The sequence below is a fragment of the Schistocerca nitens genome, chromosome 1 (assembly GCF_023898315.1).
Source record: "Schistocerca nitens isolate TAMUIC-IGC-003100 chromosome 1, iqSchNite1.1, whole genome shotgun sequence".
Classification (NCBI taxonomy): Eukaryota; Metazoa; Arthropoda; class Insecta; order Orthoptera; family Acrididae; genus Schistocerca; species Schistocerca nitens.
The window spans coordinates 704779330-704797225 of record NC_064614.1 but is presented as its reverse complement, the minus strand read 5'-3'; the positions used below and the strand labels follow the sequence as shown (position 1 = coordinate 704797225).

General features: G+C 38.0%; 1 protein-coding gene across 3 annotated transcripts in view; it reads left to right on the top strand.

Annotated features, from left to right (window-relative positions):
- Positions 1-17896, top strand: part of LOC126259706 (helicase domino) — a 444931-nt gene that overhangs the window by 201417 nt on the left and 225618 nt on the right. For all 3 annotated transcript variants that reach the window (XM_049956690.1, XM_049956698.1, XM_049956682.1), the window contains exon 25: positions 7095-7264. In XM_049956690.1, coding sequence (XP_049812647.1) covers positions 7095-7264 — 170 coding nt within the window. The remainder of the gene's footprint in view (positions 1-7094; positions 7265-17896) is intronic.

The following is a 17896-nucleotide window of genomic DNA, read 5'->3' as shown; positions in this document are numbered from 1 at the left end:
GGGAATGGATTAGGTCAGGTAATATACTTTGAGTCAGGAATGTTATATTCGGTGCTGGCAGTGACCCCATAAGTGGAGTAAATCCAGTGAAAACCGGTTTGCTGGCAATGCAATCTGGATTCTGCAAAGCCGTTGGACAATCTAGACCCCCCCTGTCCAGCTAAGAAGAAATGTACTGCGCATCTGCTCTTGCTGGTTTGTATTACCCTGGTCGGATACACTGTGACCTCCTTTTTACAATGTTGTAACTCCTCCTCCATCATTACTGCGTGTCTGCTACCATCTTCCGAAATTAATCATACCCCGCAGGAATTTTCCAAGAACTCCCCACTTCGCTGGACATACATGAATGGTGTAACACATGTAAACTGTGCTTGTCGTCCTGTTACTGGGAATCGAATTAGAATATATAATCGCACTCAGTTGGTTTTCAGTTCTGCTGATCCTATGCAGTAGCAGAAGGGTAGGTTTTGTATGCTGGATTCCATAGTGGCAGTGCGGTCCATGCTTTCTGTAACCCTGACACAAAGCAATGTTGCTATGACTTCTATTTCTTCCATTCTCACCCCTGATGTATCACAACCAGAGGGCAGGGACAAATATCACCCTTCCTCCCTCCTCAAAAGGCTGTTGCTACTAGCAAGTCCATTCACAAACAACAAACTACAATCCTGTGCATGCGGTACTTTTGACACAGGCTCAACCACATCTTTCTGTCTCTTCCTCTGATTCCTTCTCCTCATGTTCTTCACTGACTCCATCCTTGAAACTCCAGAAATTGACTGTGGGCAACCTCAAAAATGTCGTAGATGCTCAACATGTACACTATTGTTGTCCATGTCGGCAATTAAAGCTTCACACTGACTGGTGAAGTAGTCTCCACCACCTGCTAGCATCCTTAATATATTGTGATGAACTTCATCTCCTCTTTCAGCTTGCGAACTGGATGACATCACCCATTTCCTACTTTATACTGCAGTAAAGTTACCATATATCTTACTGATTCCTCCTCCTTCTCTAAGGTCTTTGTATTCGGCTTCCATGCTCATTTCCATGTGCACATTTGCAATCAACTTAGCTTTACTTTCTTTACCTCTTTGGAAGGTTACGGCATTTTCTGACCGTACACCGCCTCGAATGGGGATAGTCTAGTATTTGTGCTCTCTTTTTGAATAATATGCTAACACGACACCTCTTATATGAGCATCCCAGTCACAGTGTAACTTAACATTTTCCCAATTGTTCTATTTACCAGTTCCTTTCTACCATTGGCCTGTTTATGAAGAGGACTATTTCTTGACTTTTCCACATGCAGTAATAAACACATTGAGTGAGGTGGCACAATGGTTAGCACACTGGACTCACATTCAGGAGGACAACAGTTCAGAGATGTGTTCGGCCATCCTGATTTAGGTTTTCCATGATTTTTCTAAATCGCTTCAGACAAATGCCAGGATGGTTCCTTTGAAAGGGCATGACTGACTTCGTTTCCCATTCTTCTGTAATCTGATGGGACTGATGATCTTGCTGTTTGGTCCCCTCCCCCAAATCAACCAACAAACCAACCAGTAATAGACACAGCTCCTTCAGTAAGTCTGACAAAATTCGATATTGCAATTCCTGTGTTATTCTGATTACAATGCAAAGTTCCTTTGAACACGCATGCATGTCCAAAGGAACAGACACTGCAATGACTACAGCCATTATGAAGTACATTAAATGAATTTGCAGTTGCAAATAAGGACAACCACCAGCTGTAGAATGGAATCACAACGCTGGACCGTGACTCAGACTCGGATTTTCTGCTTACACGAGTGGTCGCAATATCATTTGGCAATAGCATATTTATCCGCCGATACCAGGCAAGCGACTTTTCAAGTACAACACCTGACCTATATGGGAATATACATAATGGATGTACGAGAACAGGTTGTAGACACATGGTTGACGATATATGGGAGTTTGGGTCTGGCCGCGAGTCGTGCACAGAAAGCCAAATGATGAGGTGACCGCTCGCGATAAGCAGGAAATGCTAACCATTACTTGTGTGACTGGCTGCCTGCTAGTTCAGCATAGCAACCATCTCCACATACCAAAAAAAGTGATCTACTATTGTTAATATGAATTAATTTCATACTGAAGTATGACTGAATACATCAATCACAAGCATTTCAAATGGTTTTGATGTTCCTGATAGCCTCTGCAACAGTAGGCCCTTACGATTCAAGTCAGCTCACTGTGCAAACTGTACACAATTCCTTGCGTAGTTACCCACATCCACCACTATCTCTCAGCTGTGCTCTGGCTTCCTGCTGCGCACACGCCATGACCAGACAAGAAGCCCTTCTTAAACTTCACTGGTATTACTGCCTGTGACTCTAGCCTTGTTTCCTTGCACAACTGTCTGTGACATGTGCTAAACTGTGATTGCATCAAGTAATGTTTACAATCACTATCAGCCCTCTGCACTTCCTACCACTCTGCAAGAACATGACAGAGAACTTTCAACACTGCTGCCTCCTTGCTTAACCCATCAGTATTCCTGTGCTTCTTCCCTGGCTTGTGTACTATTTTGTAGCTGAACTCCCTTTGTCCATCTTGTCAGCCTGCAGATGCATCCTTCAGTCTCAATAACCACTTCAAAACAGTGTGGTTAGTCATTACTTGAAATTTATTCCTTTAAATGTTACATCTAAAATACGTGACACCATAACTGAGTCCTAACATCTCCTGCTCTGCCGTTGAATAGTTCTTCTCTGGTGAATTCAGTTGTCTCAACATGTCTGTTACAGGATGCTCTTCATTGTTAATCTCCCGGCTTAAAGCACATCCCAAAGGGTTATTACATGTGTCTCACAAAAGGATAAATTTCTTCTGAAAGTCTCGAAATGCCAGAACCAGGCTGGATGCTAAAACTCTCGTCAGTTCTTCAAATACGTCCTGACACTCCTCAGTCCATACGTATTTCACGTCATTCCTCATTTTGTTGCATAACGGTCCATCACATTTGCTAAATAGCAATTGTGTCCTGTACTGTTTACAGCCACTTTCGGCGCTCTGTGCTGCCTGCAACTTCTCAAGACAGTCAGTCAGAATTTTAACCACTGCTACCTGCTGCTTAATGCATCTGCATCCCCATGCTTCGTCCCTTATCTGTGTACTGTTTCGTAGTTGAATTTGCTAATTCTCAGGGCCCATCTTGCCAGCCTACTAGATGGGTCCTTGAGTTCCAGAAACCACTTCAAAGCAGTGTGGTCAGTCACTACTCAAAATTTTTCCCATAAAGACAACATCTAAAATATGTGACACTGTAAATGAGGCTCAACATCTCTTTCTCTATCAATGAATAGTTCTCAGTTGCATTAAGCTACAGGATGCCCTTCACTATTAATCTTTCAGTTTAAAACAAATCCCAAAGCATGATTAGATGCATCACATTAAAGGCAAACTCCTCCTGAAAGTCTGGAAGTACTAGAACTGGGCTGGATGTCAAAACTTCCTTTAATTCTTCAAATGCAGCTTGACACTCTTCTGTCCATATGAATTTTGCTCCTTCCCTTAGCAACTGCATGAGTGGTTGTACTATGTCAGCAAGCCCTTCGCCAAATTTTCTGTAGTAATTTGAGATTTCCAAAAAATATCACATTTCCTTGGGCACTGGGAACTCTCATACAGCTTGTAGTAGCCTCAGGTCTGTCATCACTCCATCTTTACTGCTTGTGGTTCACACTTTTCTTGTTTAATTCATCCTCATCTGTAATATCTAATCCCGCTATCAACATGTCCTTCCTTAATTTCACTTTGTAGACACCAAAATTATCTGTATTCTCAGATACCACTTTCCCACCACATCTTTTTTGTGCACACACAAGATTTAAAAAAAAAAAAAAAAAAAAAAACTTGCCGGATCCGGTGTATAGTTTTCTTCCGAAGGCTCTACAGCACATACCATACCCACAGGTAGATTTTATGCAGTTCGACTGGTTTGTCCAATATTATTTTACCACAATGTACCCCCACGTAACCTACAGCGTGGCTAGTTCCATTGCTTTGACCCACTAAGGCTCTATTGGCACACCGGACTGAAGTGAGAATGTGGAACAACATTTATAGCAGAAGTGAAGTCCACATGGAATACTTGGAACTGAAACAAACTGAAAAGGAATGCCAAGCACATGGACAGGTGCACCAGACCAAAGGGGAATGCCAAAGGATGCTGCTAGTGGGAGCGGACTGCAGACTGAATGCCAGGATCTGACTACGGAGTTGGAAGGCCTTAGGTACAAATACTAGACCCGTTACATTTGACAAGCAGTTTCAGGTAGTATCCGGTGCCAATCACGAGTCATGTTGTCGAAATATTGTGCATGAACGATGCTGATACCGGGCAGAAAACCTAGAAAATAATGTTTTAAGCAGTAAAAGTTACATATAAGACCCCCTTACATTTTCACACTTTATGTGTGACATGTGTAGATTATAGACATCAAAATACTTGTTAGGGCTTGTTTATTATCTAGTAAAAACTACTGATGTAACTGTCATTCATTACATAAATAATAAAACACTACACCAGTTATGTATTTTTTCATTCTTAGCAAGACACATTATGAGAATTTATTCTTGTTGTTGAGTGAAAATATTTACGTTAAGTATTTTGTATGGTGTTTGCATATCAGTTGTTCTACATTTCTTGCACTGTAATCACCTTTTCGAGTTTATCAGGTACCATGACTCCTCAGTTACATAGAAAACCACACACACAAACTATCACTCACACAGTTTGTTTGTGAAACATCACAAAAAATATTTACAAAAATATTTGGTCTTGACAATAAGAATAAATTATCAAAATAGGTCTTACTAAGCAACAAGGAAATTCATAACTGGTGCTTTGTTTAAACAAAAAATATTTGAGCTACACCAAGTGAGCAAAGTTGTCAGCTAGCGCTACCCATGACCAAACAACACACTAAATATGGTTCGAAGAACACAAGGGTTTTAGGAAGAGTGCAATATTTCATGAGTGCAACAGTATTGAGCATGTGGATGTGAGTTAGAGAGATTGCACAGTAATACTGAGCACATCAAAAACTTTTGAAATATTTTGCACTGTCCGGAAATATTGTGCCATGTGTGGGGAGTAATGTGCAATATCCTTGACAGTCTCTGGCCTGCTGTAATCTTTGGACATGTTTGTGTTCTCAGTTTAATGTTCTTGTCAACTTAGCTGACTGCGAGAAATTTGAAATGAGCGCACAGCAAGGAGAGCGAGCATTTTTTATTAGAATGCATAGAGCTGTATAAAGCCACCACGCTGGGTAGTACTTGGCAGTGGCTGTACATAAAGTATGAATTGTTCCCACTTTACCCATTTACTAGTTCAGATCTGCTGAGTAGTGTGCCCTTTGTCAACATTTGTAAACACTACTTGATGACCAGCATCATTTTACATCAATCACACAGCTCTTTTCTTTATAAATCACAGGAAAACTATAAACATGTTAATGCAAGATTGGGTGTAAATTAACATTGTGGTCTTAGGAAATTTAATGGGAATGTTAAAAATTGCTGTAAACAGGAGGTAAACATTTTTTGTGGGAATGTAAAAGCGGCATTATACTGTACTTAACTAGAAGTGGATGTCTTTTGTCACTGCATGTCTGGAAATTAAATCATAAGTAAAAATGTTATGAAAAGAAAAGTTGCTACTCACCATATAGGGGAGATGTTGAGTCGCAGATAGGCACAACAAAAAGACTCAGAAAATGAGCTTTCGGCAAACACAAAACTTACAAGCACACACACAAACCCAATAACCCACACCTGCATGCGTGCAAACCTGCGACACTCACATGACCGCAGTGTCTCTGGCTTCTGTGATCCTTGCCTGAGACTGCGGTCATGTGTGTGTGTGTTGTGTGTGTGTGTGTGTGTGTGTGTGTGTGTGTGTGTGTAATTTTGATGAAGGCCTTGCTGGCCAAAATCTATAAATGTGACAGTCTTTTTGTCGTGCCTGTCTGCGACTCAGCATCTGCACTATATGGTGAGCAGCAACTTTCCTTTTCACAATATTGTTACATACCATCCTGGGTGTTCCATTGTTTGATTATAACTAAAAACATATAATAGAGCCAATGACCAGTACATGGGCACAAGAACGAGAGTGAACTTCCTTGAACCTTCCTGAACGAGAAAATCCTTAGCCTTCATTTTCTTCCAATGTCCCCTTAACTTTATTTTTGTTATTTGTGTACTTTTTTCCCCAGTCTTTGTATGTGCTCGCACCCATTCCAACATGTCACGTCCAACAATGTTTGTTATTAGTATAAAAGGAAACAGAAAGTAAATAAATACGAAACCAAACTGCTTGCTGTTATTTACAGACAAAATGTTTAATACTACCTGTAGACTCATGTAAGAGTAAAAGTGATGATATTACCCTAGCTTATGGAGCTATTATTCCTTCCTCAGGCAGGAGAGAGACCCCATGTGCATCCCTCTCATTTAGGGGTCTGAGTGATCTGCCTGTATTCCTTTTCCCTCCCAGAGGAGAGAATTATGGCAAATTATGCCACAATCTCAATTAATGGCTTAATGAATTATTGAAGTATGTCAGCTTTTGCATAAAATTCAAGCCTAGAAAAGTATAATGCCAAAGGACTGAATCTAACAAGCACAGAGGTAAAATCTGCCATGGAACATGTAGCTGGTCACGAACTTTAATGTTAATAGTCGTGGAAGTTAAATAGTATCACAGAAATTGAAATAAGTTACTGGAAAGTCGTATTGTAGTAAATAATTCTTATCTTTTATAAACAAGATTTCAGTAAAAGTAGGTGCATCGTTGGAATCAGCCAATTGAAAATAGTGCCTTGATTAACGAATCCACAGCTACCACATTCATATTACTTAGAACATGTATGTAGATTTAAAAGTAAGTAAAGAGAAAAAATTAATTATTAATAGGGGTGCAATAAGAACAGATGGAAGAAGACAGCTTGCTCTGATTCAGCATAATATATTTTCAGCTTTGATTACAACGCACTTTATAAATACCAAACTTAATGTGTGTCAAATGTTTTTATTTACAGGCAAACTGCAGGTTCTTGATAAGCTTCTTAGGCATTTGAAAACAGAACATCACCGAGTCCTGATTTTCACCCAGATGACAAAGATGTTGGACGTTCTTGAAGCATTTCTTAATTATCATGGGCACATATATTTAAGATTAGATGGGACAACAAGAGTTGATCAGAGACAGGTATGCAGAGCTGTAGATTTTATTTTACTTTGAAAAGTATATGACCTTACGTAAAAGTCAATAACAGATACACTGAATTAGTATCATAATGGCACCAAGAATTCACACATTTTGAAAACACTTCTTGGGCAAATTGTGGTACACAATATAATCTTTCCACATAATTATTATTTCCTTCTGTTTTTTATATACCTGTCATTTAGACACCTTTTTAAATTCTGAGATCAAGAGATCCAGGTTTCATACCAAATGTAGTTCCTATGTATTGGTACATAAAAATTTTGAATAAAATGTGCAATTATAAGGCCAAATTTGTTTTTTGATGTACTCTGGCATGAGAAAACTAACATTTGATCACTGTGATATTAATTTTTGCTGCTATTCTTCTTCAGTTTTGCAGGCCTTTGCAACAATAAGAAAATGATAAATTATCTATGATTTACTGTATTTGTAGAAAGATCAGAGAATTCTCTAAATTTTGCTAGTGTTCATAAAAATTTGGCCCATGCTTATGGCGTTTAAAATTTGCTAACTATTTTTCTGAACACTTTTGTTCTAAGATGCAGCTGTACTTTTGCTGAAAAACTTTTCTTCTTGTACCATATTTTAAACTATTGACAATATTATAATTTTTTTAGTATAATACCGTAATATGTAAATAATCTGCCCATGTTTTTCCCCAAATTTAAGTACGAAAAACTGGGGTGCATTAAGTAATTGAAGAAAGATTGGTACTGCCCCTCCTGTAACAATAGATTCTTTTCTACTATAGCATTGTTGCGGCTCATTCTGTGATGCGTCAATAGCATATTAGAAGTGAAATATTTATCAAGTGTTAACTTGTTAATTATAGCTACAAGTTCTTGTCGTCGCTCGTACACAGCAGAGAACATTGGAAACTGTGCAGTAAGAAGAAAGTATGATGTGAGTGTAGGTTGTATTCGCGACTGAAAAAAACAAATTGCAGTTTCAAGAAACAAACAGTAATCGCCGGACATTTTGTGTCCAAAAATTGAAGCATATGGACCTTGAATAAAGGCTCTGTGATTATGTAGTTGAGAAGCGACAACATGGATGCGTGGTGACTAATGAAATATACCAACTCAAATCATTCCTTGAAATAGATTTGGATTCCATTACTGAATGCCACCCAGCGATTGCGAAAAAAAGTAGTCAATTACACACTGAAATGTATTCTTATTCATTTCTTAATAAAATAAAAAAATATATATTTTCAAATCAAACATTCTTCACCCAAACTCTTCAATATATCTTCCTTATTGTAGCCCACTTTATCCTCACAATCATCTTCTACACCATCTTCTGGAAAAACATGACTGTATTTAACCCTTTAACTACTTGCGACATATATGTCCATAAGAACCTTGCACTCACTCACTAGTAACAATATACGTATGTGGCTCAAGTGAATAGCATCTGGAGTGCAAATGTCACGTACATACATTTTAGTGTTTTAACACAACATTAAGACATGTTGTGACCTGCAGCACTTCATAAAGTTTTAGCTATATTAAGTACATTAACATTGCTCATATATTCCAGAACTACCTTTATTAGTTGTCTTTCATTCCTTTTGGTGAGATATCAGTGTAGAGGGGTGGGAATGTGGATTATCAAATGCAGAAGTAGAAGGGTTACTTATGGATAGTGACAGTGAGGGTGAATTTAATTTTTTGTTGTCTTGGACTGAGGATACTGTGTCTGTTGTCGATTCTGGCCATTCAGTATCTCAGGGCCAATAAAATCATTCTTCGCATTTCCTGCATCTGTCCTTTATGAGTGAAACTGGTGGACAAAAAAAGAGGATGATAACAGAGAAGTTTCCTTAGGCAAAGTACGGAAATGACCAGCACAGTAGCAACTTGCAGGTGGCACACCCTACTGCAAAAAGCAAATACACAGCTGGCTCAATCTCAGCAGTGATAGGATAGATATTATTAAATAATTCACAAACAATTTTCTTATCATGCAAATCACAAGTCTGCACAAAAGAAATAAGCTTCTCCAAATGCCCACAAAAAGAATGAAGTACACCCACTTTCCCAATTTCCTCACATCATCTAGGGCCTAAGACTCTTAAAATATGCTTTGTAATGAGAAAACCAGAGAAGTAGGAACTGTAACTACATGTAAATGTACAAAGAGAAATATTGGGAAAGCAAGTCTGTAAAATAATGGATAGTGAATTTCCAGGCAGGTGAAATACACCCATATTTTTATGAATGGCAGTCCCAAAGTGTTAATAATATAACAACACTACTTCCTGTAGATATCAAAGAGCTTTGAAGCATCCAGTTTTATCATAGCTGAAAATGTCCCAATTTAATCATAAAACTGTGGTTCTATATTTTACGTGCTATCTTGGGCTAAGCTAAACCAAATTAAATATTTGTGGGAATTAATTATATAAATTTGTAGCAAATAATTTTGTTTGAATAATGTGTGTTCCCGTGGAAAAACAGTATTTTAAGGAAGAGCTATGACTGGAAAGCCCTATAACCACGGATGCTGCATCAACAGTGGGAAGCAAGCGTTATCTAAATGTGCCATTAGCCGTGCCAGATCCTTTGCAAGCAGAAATATTCTGCCCAACTAGTCTAGAAGCAAATTTCCTATATCATTTCTTCCTGTGACAACAGACCTGATACTACTGTGAGCCAGTTAGTACCAGTACTCTGTTTACCATCCAATATCACCCAGGCTGTGAAAAACTGAAATCGCATCTTTTACCAACATTGTGATTACCTCTCACCATTCTCTGAATGAAGTACGTCTTACCACAGTTTCCAACCTCATTATTCAAAGCAGGATTTAATTGTCCTTATAATGTATGTAATACAGGGTGTATGTAAAGTCTGGGAACACTTTCAATTATTTATTGCTCAAGAATCAAATGTTGTACAGATATCATACATATGTCATTTTGACGAGAAACCCTGAAAAGCCCCCCCGCCTCCCTCGTGTATACCGCCACAGCATAGTTTGTAGTTTGGTAATGTGCCGATAGTCAGTGCTAGTCGCAAATATGGCTGTGCTACAGAAGGGGACAGCTGTTTCATGAAATGGCCTCCCCGATCACCATATCTCACTCTGAGTGACTTTTTTCTGTGGGGCCACATTAAAGATCTGGTGTATGTACCACCTCTACCACGTGATGTAGCAGAGCTCTGGGAGAGAGAATGCGGGAAGCAACTGCCACATTCGACAATGCCATGCAGGAATGGGTATGGCAAAAATTCGATTACCGTATTGACGCCTGCCAGGTCACTCATGGTTCACATATCGAATGCTTGTAAGAAAAACTTTCAGAGTTTCTCTTCAAAATGCAATATGTATGACATCGGTACAATGTTTAGTTCTTGTGCAATAAATAATTGAAAGTGTCCTGCAACCCGAAGGTCATTATCCTGTGCGCAGCTCAGATGCATGACTTGTCTTTAGTTGATTTTATGTAAGCAACTTTCTTGTTCAAACTGATGGTTGTGTGGCACATGTCAGAGTGTAAATCAGCCACTGACCATGTCACGGGTGAGTCGATAATTTCAATTACTAATTGAATGTCCTGAACGTGGAATTCTAAAATTCTGAATATGCCAAAGACTGTACATGCGCAGTAACAGCTAACTGTGGCATCATCTACTAATGCCAAAAGTTAACCAATTCTTGCTGTTTCCTACTCATACTACAATAAAGAATTTTGTGCTTCTGTGTCTACTAAATCTTTATTTGTTTTCGCGACACTTTGCAAAGGTTGCACAAGGACTTCATATTTTCCCTACAAATGATCTTCCACAAGAGAGATTAAATATCTACACTGTGTGTAAATAAGAATGTAAATAGATGAAAATCTTTTTTAATTAAAATTGCTTCAACTACAATAAAGTCAGCTTTATTGAAAAAAAGTTTTGGATGTTGTTTGTAATTTAGGAAGGAAACAAGATGCAAAGGATGAAGCAAAAAGATACTATGTACTGCCTTATAACTATTGTTTGGGCAGCTCTTTTTCCTATTCTTTCATTTCTCAACAGTGTGGGGAATTTACCGTACAATCTTGTCAGAAACATCCACTATGAATTTGGATCTGGTCATTAATTAATAAACTCCTCTATCATTGCTAGTTTCTTAATTGTGCTACTATATTCAGAATTTTCTTGAGGAAGGGTAGTTCATCACAACCTCACTCTCACTGCAGACAGCACTTGGAAACACACAATTATGACATGGGCTTGTAAATGCAAATGACCACATATGACAAGTGGGACTCAGTACAAAATATTAACACTCGGGGCACTGCTTGCCTGAAGTAGGTGACTGGGAAAAGAAATTCACTTTTATAAAAGGGGCTTTATACACCCGCCCATCACCTTTTACTGCGGTCTGCTTCCAGGCCCCAGGCATATCCTATCACCCTATCACACAAGAGGTACATTTACTAGTCTCTTCCGACAACTGTATCGTTATATTCATCTTTCTCCTCCTGTCATTTTCCACATTGCTCCTCCCCTGTTGAAAACTTGTACTTACTTTTCTCTCTAAACATCCCCCCCCCCCTTCTCTCTCTCTCTCTCTCTCTCTCTCTCTCTCTCTCTCTCTCTCTCTCTCTAGCCTCTCCTTCAGTGCATATCTCATATCTTGCCCCGTCTCAGTTCTCACACTTACTTCCTTTCCACTTGCTTCTCGTGATGTGCGTTATGTTGTGACGTGTGTGTAGGGGGGAAGGGGGGGGGATGAGCTTAATCCAGAAAAAAGGAGTAGCTAAAAACTGATAATGTCTTAATGCTCTTATGTATGTAATCGCCACAAATCAGTCAGTTTTATGTGACTGACTGCCATTTTTTTCCTCATTATCTCTATACATTTCTCATCATTTGTTACCTTTCTGGCAGTTTCTCCTTCGTCTTCTTCTCATTCCTGGTAAAAGATCTATAGTGGCTAAAGGTTGTCCTTTTACTCTTCATCAAATTGTATGATTTGCAATTTTGCAAGAATAAGAGTAATGGTAACAATTCACTGAATAGTTGAGTAATTGAGGTGCTGAGTTCTCAACAGGTATATAAACAAGAGTGAGAGTTTTGCTAGCTATTGAATGAATCCTTAGACTATGCATACACCTGCACATCTAAATTGTCTTGGCTTACTACATTGTACCAGTAATGGAATAGCATACAAGCTTGAAGTGTTCTTTAGAGCACACAGAGGTGGACTTACACATTTCCATCTACACAAAGCTACAAGGTCTTGTGCGCCCTCAACGTGACTGGTTAGGATTTTTCAGTATTGTCTAACTACTTAATTATCTCACTCCTTTATTTAGGTAGGAGGAGGGACAAAACCTGCCTGCAGTTGAGAAACAAACTTTCGATTAACAGTGTAGGGAAAAATAGATTGCTACCTGACATAAAGATTACTTGCCATGTTGTAGACAGGCACAATTAAAAGATGCTTACACATAAGCTTTTGGCCACATTCTATGTCAGAAAAAGAGAAAACACACCATTCATTCATACAAGCAAACACAAATCACGCACACATGACTGCCAACTCTGGCAGCTTGGGCCAGACTCTACATTTTCCCACCATCTGTTTCTGTTTGAATATAATTATATACAATATTTTTAATTTTTGCTCCATGGGATGAAGACTGTTTCACACTATCCCATTCTTCTCAAGATTGTCACTTCAGCTAAATTATTGGAGATGCCTGTTTAAGTAAAAGACAGTGTTGTTGTGGTTGAACTGGATTGAGTGAGTGTAGAAAATCCATTGTAATCTACTATATCAGTACACGAGGTAACATAACAAGTATGTGATTATGGAAGTAATCATTATAGCGGCAAGACTGGCCCACTTTGCAGTCATTTTGCAAGGATGGCCCTCTTCACAATCATGTCAGATTGTAATAGTTTTGGAGAAACAGTAAGACATACAGCATCTCTAAGCTCTGCAATGGCTCTCTCTGTATTACAGAAAATGGATTGTGGTTATAACCTTCTACAAGGCTCGAATGGAGTCTACCACCTCCAGTGACGAGGAGGTTACCAGAGAAAATATGAGCACTCATTTCCGAGGTGTACTCGCATGTTATCTTTCACATGTCTTGCACATTTTAAATATGTTTCACTTTGCGATGACAGTCAGAGTTGACAAAAGTTCAACAGAGAAATCCCAGAGCTCCTCCCAACATGTTACCATTTCCTCTTGCGTCTCTCAAACTGATGTTAAGAATGTCAAGAGATTTCTACTGAAATACGATGCATTCATTTCATGCAGTTCATTTGAGTTTTCATGCAGTTCATTTGAGTGCCTGTGCTAATCCATGTGCTTATGTTGCAGGAAGGATTTTCCTGCCTGATAATTTCAAGTAGTAATTAATAATAAAACTGGACCATGTCCTCCTCTTCTATTAACATTGACACAATTCCTGAAAAGTAGATGTCAAGACCAACGTCTTCCTGTGCTCTGATTTCAGCCATAATCTACCCAACTCTTGTGGTGTTCCAACACTTTTACTGGGAAAGCAGGCCATAAGTACATACAGTTTGATTGAAATTGCTCTAGGGTTTTCTGAGTTGCACTCTCATGTCACCCGCTTCCCTTTCTCTACACTTATCCCATCTCTAGGAATGCTAGGGTTGTCATACTCTGTACGAACAGACTTCAGAAGAGCCAATGGCACCGACCGACCGATGAGTCATTCTCAGCCAGTAGGTGTCTTTGGTTGTGGATATGGAGACGCATGTGGTCAGCATGCGGCTTTCCCAGCTATTGTCAGTTTTCAAGATCGACGCTGCTACATCTGTCAAGTAGCTCCTCAGTTGGCATCATAATGGCTGAGTGCACACTGCTTGCCAATGGCACTCAGCAGACCCAGGTGGTCACCCATTCAAGTGCTAGCCAAGCCTTACAATGCTTAACTTTGTGATCTGATGGGAACTGATATTGCCACTGAGGCAAGGCCGTTGGTGCTACAGTTGCAATAGATGTGCCAAAATACCACTTAACATAATGCCTTACATTGTAAATTTTGGTTTTTACCCATCATATTGTTTGTAGGTTTTCCAGTATCTTCTTAATCTATCCTCATCACCATATAAATAATCTGTGGGCTCTATCAAATCTTCTCGTGACCCTGAAACACACCACCACTTGTGCACCAACCTATTTGTAATGAAGTCAGCCTTAACTTGGTGGTATTGTGTATACTCCAGAACTCTTTATTCCTTCAGTGTGTAGATGAATGAAAATACTCATAAAGTAAGTGTTTTGTGCCTATATTATTTTACATCTGATGTGTATCATAGAATGAGGCGTAGTATACGTGAATTACTTTCAATTTTCTTTCATGCCCTGCTGTGCAGTGTTACTTTTAATTCTGCTAGCAGTGATTGGAGACTGAACAATGAAGTATTGGTAATCCTTGTATTGGATGTTTTATGGGCTGGTAGAGATGTTTAACTTCATCTGCATGCTTTCAAATAATGCATTATACCGAGACCACCGAAACTTTGCACTTGACATATGCGTTTCAGTGATGAATTCTTCTCGCGTTATCAACCGAGTGGTGGTGTTGTCTTGTCACAACGTTTCAATGGGTTTCGTACCCGTCATCTCCTGGCATCTTCGCCAGAAGATGCCGGGTACGAAACTCATTGAAACATGCGACAAGACGACGCCTCCACTCGGCTGATAACCTGAGAAGAATTCATCAGTGGAATACACTGAGAAAGACTGGAATCGTATATATGTGTTTCAGGTTGGTAGCTTATCGTTGTGACGTCAAAGCTCTTGTGTTGCCAGCTTTGTTTTGTGTTTACATGAGCAACATGCATTTTGATTGTTTTCTACTGTGTGCTTGCGTCGTTCTGTGTTTTAGAAAATTCTGACCTGTGAAAACTGCCGCAGAAGATACTTTATTCACTTAGTGCTAATCCTTTGTGTCGAGGTGTGCTGCTAAACAGCCAGGTTGGATTTGTTACGGAAAACTGAAGAGTTTTATGAGCATTAGCTAATCTTTAGATTAAAGTTCAGTCTTGATCACGTTATGTCTGTTTTAATGAGTAACCGGTTTCGGTTTTTTCTATAAAACCATCATCAGACCTGTGAATAAATTTTAAGAAATACTAGATACCAATCTTTAAATGAATGAAAAAGTCTAATGATGTCAAAATTTTTAACAAAATAAAATAAGATTAGTTATACCCATTGGCTCCCTTGGGTTGGTAGGTGGAGCTCTCCTTGCTGCTGTGCAGTCAACTGATGGTTATGAGTGCTGAGCACGAGCTTAAATATGCAGAGGCTCCGCCTACTTCCTGTCACACTACTTCATAACTGCCAATCAGCGTTCATAATATGACGCCATCGTCAAAGTATAAAAGTAGGAAATACACTAATAACATAAAATTGATTCATTTAAATATCTGATTAACAAATAGTAGTTGTGTCTACAACTTATTTATATTTTGGATAAAAACAGTGAATTACGATGTGTGATAGCTGTGCCCTCTATGGACAACCTTAATACTATTACAGTGCCAGTTACATCAAAGATGTAAAATCCTTGGCGTTGTGGTATATATCGATTATACCAAGTCGCCTACATCACAATTGCATCTTTGTTGGATGCTGCAGAATCGTCTTGTTTTAACTGTAGTTTTTATGGCAATGTTCTTTATAGCATTAAGTTAGCAGCCAATAGTACGTTCCACATTATGTATATCTGAATAACTGATGAGACTGCTGATGCAGCATATTTTACATACATTGCTTTTGCCATGGGTATAACTAATCTTATATTTTTAAAAAACAAAAGAGTAGATGCTTTTATTATAAAATTTCGTCAAAAAGGTCGTAATAATATTTTTCGCGAAAATCTAATTGTTCATCGAGCAGCATTGATGATTTGGTTTTCAAATGAGCATATATCTCGATTTCTTCTAGGATATTCATAAGTAAGCCTTTATTTGCATAATGAAGAACTTGTAAATTCTGTTGTACTGTCCCCTCAGCATGATTATTGAATGTTATATGATGACCAAAAACAGACTTTGTTCGTGAGGTACCTGACGTATGTTCTTTGTACCTTACTGCAAAATTTCGACCTGTTTGGCCGATATATATTTTCTCACAGTCTCTACATTGGATCTTGTACACTCCTGATCTGGTAGATTTTCCATTATCTTTATTTACGGTATGTCTTAATTTTTGTTGTAAAGTATTGTCAGTTGTAAATGCTATTGTTATTCCAGAATTTTTGAATAAGTTAGTGATTCTATCTGATATGTTTCCCATATATGTCATCTTCATATATTTTGGATTACTTATTAGTGGAGTACTTTGTGATTGTTGTACTTTATTAAAAATGATATCTACCTGTCGTGTGTCGAAAGAGTTGGTTTTTGCAATTTGTTTTAAGATGGTCATTTCCTTTTTGATCTCATTAGCTTCTAGCGGTAATTTTAGTATTCGGTGTATCATAGACTTAAAAAATGCTTTTTTATACTTGTCAGGATGACATGATGTAGCATTAATAATAACATCAGTGGTTGTAGGTTTCCTGTGTATGGTGAATAAATGTTTCCCGTTGTTATTAGTTATAGTGAGATCTAGGTAGTTAATAGATTTTCGATTTTCATGCTCAACTGTAAATTGTAACTTCGGATGCATAGAGTTTAATTTTATAGCAAATTTCTCAATTTCGTCTTTTGAACCATTATAAAGTAATAATGTATCGTCTACATATCGCTTGTAATATATGATTTTATTTGCGATATCAGGGTTATTTTTCAGGAATTGCGTCTCAATGTGGTTTACGAAAATGTCTGCTACTGTCCCAGCCAAAGAATTTCCCATTGCTAAGCCATCTTTCTGACAATAGATTTTAGTATTAAACGAGAAATAATTGTAATCTAAAGTGCATTCAAGTAGTTCTATAAGTTCGATTATTTCGTCTTTAGTCATATTTTTGTATTGTATTAAGTTATCCCTAATTATATTAATCGTCTCAGTAATTGGTATATTTGTATATAAATTTTTAATATCTAATGAGGCGAAATTTGCACTAGTTGGAATGTCTATATTGTGGATTTGTTGTGTTAGTTCATAACTGTTTTTGATACTGAAGTTGCTGTCATATGTATAGAATGCTTTCAAAATTTTATTATTAAGTTTCATATTTAGTTTATATGAAGGACTACTTCTGTAGTTGACAATAGGTCGTATAGATTTCTCTTTTTTATGCAGTTTAATCTGTGATCTAATTTAGGTATTTGGGGATTCATATTTTTTTCCTCAGGGGTCAAGAGGTGATTATTTTCATCGACTAGTTTCTTAATCTTTAATTGGAACTTTGGAGTGGGGTCTTTAGTTACTTCAACGATCCCATTTTCATTAAAAAATGAGAGTGTTTTAAATATATAATCGTCTTCTTTAATAATTACAAGGGTATTTCCTTTATCGGCCTTTACCACAATTGCTTTCTCTGCTAGTAGTTTATTATTGATATTTTTAAGTGTTTTATCTTCAGTTTTTCTATGTAGTTTATTTTTCTCTTTTAAAATTAAGTCCTTCGTTTTTAGGGCTATCTTACATGCTTCAGGTTTATTTATTTTCGAT